General features: G+C 62.0%; 1 protein-coding gene across 1 annotated transcript; it reads right to left on the reverse strand.

Annotated features, from left to right (window-relative positions):
* Window positions 1-388: 388 nt before the first annotated feature.
* Window positions 389-4,689, reverse strand: EFNA2 (ephrin A2). The gene is made up of 4 exons (XM_023733163.1): window positions 4,640-4,689; window positions 3,480-3,796; window positions 1,124-1,189; window positions 389-516 (listed from the first exon to the last, which is right to left on the reverse strand). Exons 1-4 carry the CDS (start codon window positions 4,687-4,689, stop codon window positions 395-397), a joined length of 555 nt encoding a protein of 184 aa, XP_023588931.1. The 3' UTR covers window positions 389-394.
* Window positions 4,690-5,383: the final 694 nt, after the last annotated feature.

Below are 5,383 nucleotides of genomic sequence, written 5' to 3' on the forward strand. Positions count from 1 at the left end.
GGGGGCCAGGGACCCCTGCCCCCAACTCTGTTTCCTTCCAAAGTCACCAGTAACAGCAGGGAATAAATTAAATTAAAAACTTAAGTCTCTCCAATCCAACCATGAAAAATACACTTAAAATAAAAAAAAAAAAAAGAACGTTGCCGAGAGCTCCTCGGGCACGCCCGGTGAGGAGATGGCTTGCCCGGGGCGGCGCCCACACCCTGGCCGCACAGGCATCAGTGAGGGCCCTCGGCCGCCCACCCTGGACCGGTCCTGGGGTGGGTAGGCAGCCCCTGCCCGGCGAGACAGCACCAGAAGAGAAACGACGTCTCTATTTGGTCTCGGAGGTGGGGCCGCGGCTGGGCCCGGGGTGGGGCCGTCCAGGGAGGGCCGGTGTCCTGCAGGACGAGCACTAGGAGCCCAGGAGGGTCCAGAGCACAGGGACGGTGCTGAGGAAGAGGTGGCAGCTGCCCAGGCCGCTGCACGAGTTATTGCTGGTGAAGATGGGCTCAGGGGCCTCGTACAGGCTCTCGTCTGCGGAGACCCAGAGACAGGGCGGTCAGGGCGGCTGCCTGGCCTCAGTGTGCACATCTGTGCAAGGGGCGCCTCACCCCACCCTCATCCCAGGGCCCACGTCTCCTCCCTAAAGTGGCTGCCCTGCGCCCTGCGTCTCCCTATAGCTCATCATGACTAGCACTTTATGTCAAGTGTTCGACCATCCCCTGCCCCCACGAGAGCGGGCGCTATGAGGTTTCAGGATTTCTGTCCAGCACACTTGGCCGGGTGAAACCATGAGGCAGCTGGGAGCCCCCTCTTCTCTTAGCTGTGGCCCTTTGGTTTGGGGGGTTCCCCTGACACCACTCCCCAAGCGGAGGGCTGACTGGCTGGACAGGGGGGTATGGCCTCGGTTGGGGGCGTGGCCATGGACCTTAACCTTCACCCTTGAAGGTCTGAAACAGTCCCAATTTTCAGATGGGGAAACTGAGGCTCAGGGGGTGGGGTGTACCCCAACCATTACTGAGATCGTGGGATCCCCAAGGCCAGGCTCTGACCATCCCTGCCCCCGCTGGCTCTTCTGACCACTCACTGGGCTCCCTGGGCTGAGGACATAGGGGTGGGGGTCCGGACCCTGAGCACTTACTGGTTGGCCGCACGTAAACCTTCAGCCGCAGGCAGGGCCGATCCACGGCATTTGGGGGCGTGGCAGCTGAAAGACAGAGGATGGGGTTAGTGGGGCAGGGGGTTCTCTATGCCTGAAAACTCCCAGGGCTGCACCCCTAACCCACTGCCACGCTAGCGACGCAACCCTCACTTGAGGTGGGGAGCCACCCATAAAACTCCTAATCATACCTCAAAGCCCCAGACACAATGCCCCCTCTTTCCCAGCAGTCCACCTGCATACTCCTCCTGCCCCTCCCTCTGTCCAGCCCTGACCCCAGATGCTCGGGGTTTGTATCCAGCTCCATCTCACCCCAGGGCAGCAAAGGGTGAGGTAGAGAGGTGATGAAGAAAAATACCCTGCTTGAGTCCAATCTGCAAAAAATAGGCGTAGACAAATGACTGCCTCTGGAATGAGACACACCCAGGTTGGAATCCCTGCTCTCTGAGTGCCTGTGGGCAAGTCACCCCCACTCTGGGCCTTGTCAGGCATACAGCAGGCGCTTTGGACACAATGATTTCCACCTGGGGAGACAGCGAGCCCGTCGCCCTGGGAGAGACCCAGACCTCCAGAGATGGCACACGGAGGCAGATGGCATATTCAGTCCTCTGCCTGAAAGTCCACCATTACTGCTCCTACTTCTTGGCCCATGTGGCAAGTACCGGGATGGGGTGCTTCCCTGGGTGTCAGCCACCAAATAGGAGGGGCGGGGGACATGGGGAGCCTCATGGGGAGGGGAGAGGAGGCCTGGAATCCAGCTGGACAGGAGCATGGAGACATGCGCGTTCACACACGGACACGTCTGGCCTGTCCCCGCCAGGCCCAGGGCCCCCAACGGCCTGGCTCTCAGTGGCTGCCACCCCTGCCTGCCCCCCAGAAGCCCCTCCAGCTGGGAGATGAAAATAAAGAGCACGTAATAAAAATAACATTTGTCACAGAGATAGCACGAGTAATGACAATAATTATCTTTATGAAACTCCCGTCTCAGAGAGAAAAATGTAATTTTTCTTATATTACAGGGACTTAATTCAAACACCTTCACCCGGCTCTCTCACTTGCCTCTTTCCTGAATTAAAAGGAAAAAATCCAAACAGGGCACAGAAAGGAGAAAATGGACCTTTGTAAAGTTTAATTTGACACAGGGGGAGCTGGGATGGCGAACGCAGAGGCCCTGCCTACAGCCTCCCACCGGGACCTTGAGACGTCGAGAAATGGGGATCCCCTAGACTCCCAGCACCACAGCATCGAGCCTGCAGCCAGGACACCTCCTGCCAAGGGCTGATGACACCCCTGCTATGGGTTGAATGTGTCCCCCAAAAAGACGCACTGAAGTCCTAACCCCAGTACCTAAGAACGTGACCTTGTCAGCAATTACGACATTTGCAGATGTCATTAATTAAGTTACAGGAGGTCACACTGGAGTGGTGTGGGTCCGAACCCTATATGAGTGGTGTGCTTATAATAGAGACAGCAGGAAGACGGCCACCTGAAGATGCAGCTACACGAGAGGGAACGCCAGGGCCACCAGAAGCCAGAAGAGGCCAGGAAGGATCCTGCCCTAGAGCAGAGGGAGCGTGGCCCTACCCACACCCTGAATTCAGACCTCCGGCCTCCAGGACTGTGACAGTACATTGTTTCCCGTAAGTCACTCACTTCATGGTTCTTTGTTATGACGGCCGCAGGACACTCGGCAGCTCCGTTCTTTCCATTAACCCCATCTCAGGGGAGGGCACTGCGGGACCCCCAATTCCCGGCTGAGTTTCATACAGACCAAAGAACTGCCCAGGTCACAGGCGAGCAGGAACTCAAAGATCAGGCATGGGACTTCCCTACCCCAGGAGGAACAGACCTGCCTCCCCCAGCCCGGCCCACCGTGGGGCTATGCACACCCAGGGAGGCCCGCGGCTGCCGCCAACAGATCTTGAAATTAAGACTCCCCCGCTCTCGGGGACTCTGGGAGCCGGCGTGCGCCTGAGCAGATGCGGGGTGGGCAGGTGTAGGGGTTAGCCCGGCCCGGGTGTGGGCTCCACCCTCACACCCTGGCTTTGGCCACTCTCCCCTCCCCACCAGCTCGGTATGCCGGTCCCCTCCCCCCATTAATGAGGGTAGGTGGCCCAGGTCTCACTGTGGGGGAGGAGTGGCAGGTCTGGCATCTCTCCCCCAGAGGCCAAGCCGCCTGAGGTTACAACTCTGTGCGTGTGTGTGTGTACGTGTGTGTGTGTACGTGTGTGAGAGACTCCCACCCCAGCCCAGTCCACCTCATCCCACCTCCCCAGGCCCCCTGCCTTCAAGCCCTCCCATACCCCCCCGTCCCCCAGGTTCCCTGTCCCCCACTCACAGATGTAGTAGTACTCGTGGCCCGGGCGGAACTCGAAGCCCAGCGAGAAGGGCGTGAAGAGCTGGAACTTCTCGGAGAACTTGAGCGGGCCGCCGGGTGCCGCGGGCCGGTTGCACTCCCAGCGCTTGAAGCCGCGTTGGCGGTGGTCGCAGGAGGCGTGGCCCTCGCCGTTGACCATGTAGAGCACGTAGTGCTCCATGCGCTCGGCCGGCGGCAGCGGCGCGCCGTAGTGCGGGCAGTAGATGTCCAGGTAGTCGTTGATGCTCACCTCCACCGTGTAGCTGCCGCCGCCGCCGTCCGCTGCGCCCACCTGGAATCTGCGGACCGGGGGACGGGTCAGCGAGAGGGGCCACGAGGTGGGGGCGGCGCCTCGGGTGGGCGGGGCCACGAGGTGGGGGGCGGTGCCTCGGGTGGGCGGGGCCACGAGGCGGGGGCGGGGCCGTCCATGGGGTGGGGCGGGTCAGTGGGTGGGGCCTCGGGGCGGGGCCAGGAAAAGGGGTCAAGGGAGGAGTCCCACGCCCCCGAGCAAGTTCTGCCCACCTCTAGCAGTTTCCCTGCAGGGGACCGGGCCTTGAGTGAGGTAAGCCCCCGCCCCTCCCTCCCTCAGCCCCCACGGTTACAAGCCCAGAGGACATCCCCCTCAGCTCAGAGGGACCCTGGGTTCGAATTCTAGCCCCACCCCTCCCGTCCCATGGGACCCCAGCGTGTCCCCTAGACCTCAGTCTCCAGAATCCTGCGGCTTCTCCTCAACCTCTTGGTTCCCCCATCCTGACACGCCCACCCCCCCAGGCCTCTGCCCGGCAGCGCCCCCGCCCGCCACGCTCTCCGCCAGACTGCCACGCAGCCCTCTCTCCCCTTCCTCGGGGGAGCCGCCTGACCCCAGCCTCTCCCCTGCCATCACCGCCTGGGGCTACAGCCAAGGAGCCCTTAGATCTCCAGAACGCGGGTCTCCCGGGTCCCTGTCACGTAAACGCAGCCAGGCCGAGGGGGGCACGAGGGGGGCCCAAGAGGGGCTTATTAGCACATAAAAGGCCGACTAGAGGTCTGAGAGGAGCGGATCCCCCGCGCTGCCCCGGCTCCTTCCTCCCGACACACGTGGGGAAAATTGAGACCCAGCAAGGGGCGGGGGTGGCAGGGAGGGCACCCGCTGCTAGGATTACACCGGGCCAGGCACCACTGGCTGCGGGGTGGAAGCGTGCCGCGCCCCCATGCCGGCGAGCTAATTGGCTCTGCAGGCATTGGAGGGGGGCGGCCAGATTATCAGAAGGCATCATCGGCCCCACCCCCTCAACGCCCAAACTCGCTGCACAGGCAGGGCCTGGGCTCCTGGGTCCCCAGGGGTGGGGACAGGACAGGCAGGAACCCCTGCTCATCTGTGCCTCAGTTTCTCCATTGGTCAGTGGAGATCCCGCGGGAGGATTTCCACGGTGTGTGGCTGAGTGAAGAATTGCAAGGCAGTGGGCTGGAAGGAGCGGAGTCCACCCGCAGCCCAGGGCCTTCCCTAGCCTGTTGGATTCCTCCAGGACGAGGCGCTCATCCCCCACCATCACCATGTGTGAGCAGGACACGGAGGCAGGGAGGACACCCCGCATTTGAAGAATCCAGTGGAACTAGGGCAGAGGGTCAGTCTGGGCTGTGGAGCTGCGTGGTTCTGGACTCAGCCCCGGGCTCAAGCCTCACTGGGTCTGGAGGCTCAGCCTCTTCCTGGAGCCTCGGTTTCCTCCTCTGTGTGGGAGAGGCTGGTCCTCGGGGCTGTGGGGAGAGCCTGGTGGGTACACAGCAGGCACTGTACAACTGTGGGGCGGGCCCGGGGCAGGCTGGACAGGGACAGGCTGGGACAGGGACAGGCTGGGAGAGGGACAGAATGGACACGGACAGGCTGGACAGGGACAGGCTGGGACAGG

The sequence above is a fragment of the Trichechus manatus genome, unplaced genomic scaffold, assembly GCF_000243295.1.
Source record: "Trichechus manatus latirostris isolate Lorelei unplaced genomic scaffold, TriManLat1.0 scaffold00057, whole genome shotgun sequence".
Classification (NCBI taxonomy): Eukaryota; Metazoa; Chordata; class Mammalia; order Sirenia; family Trichechidae; genus Trichechus; species Trichechus manatus.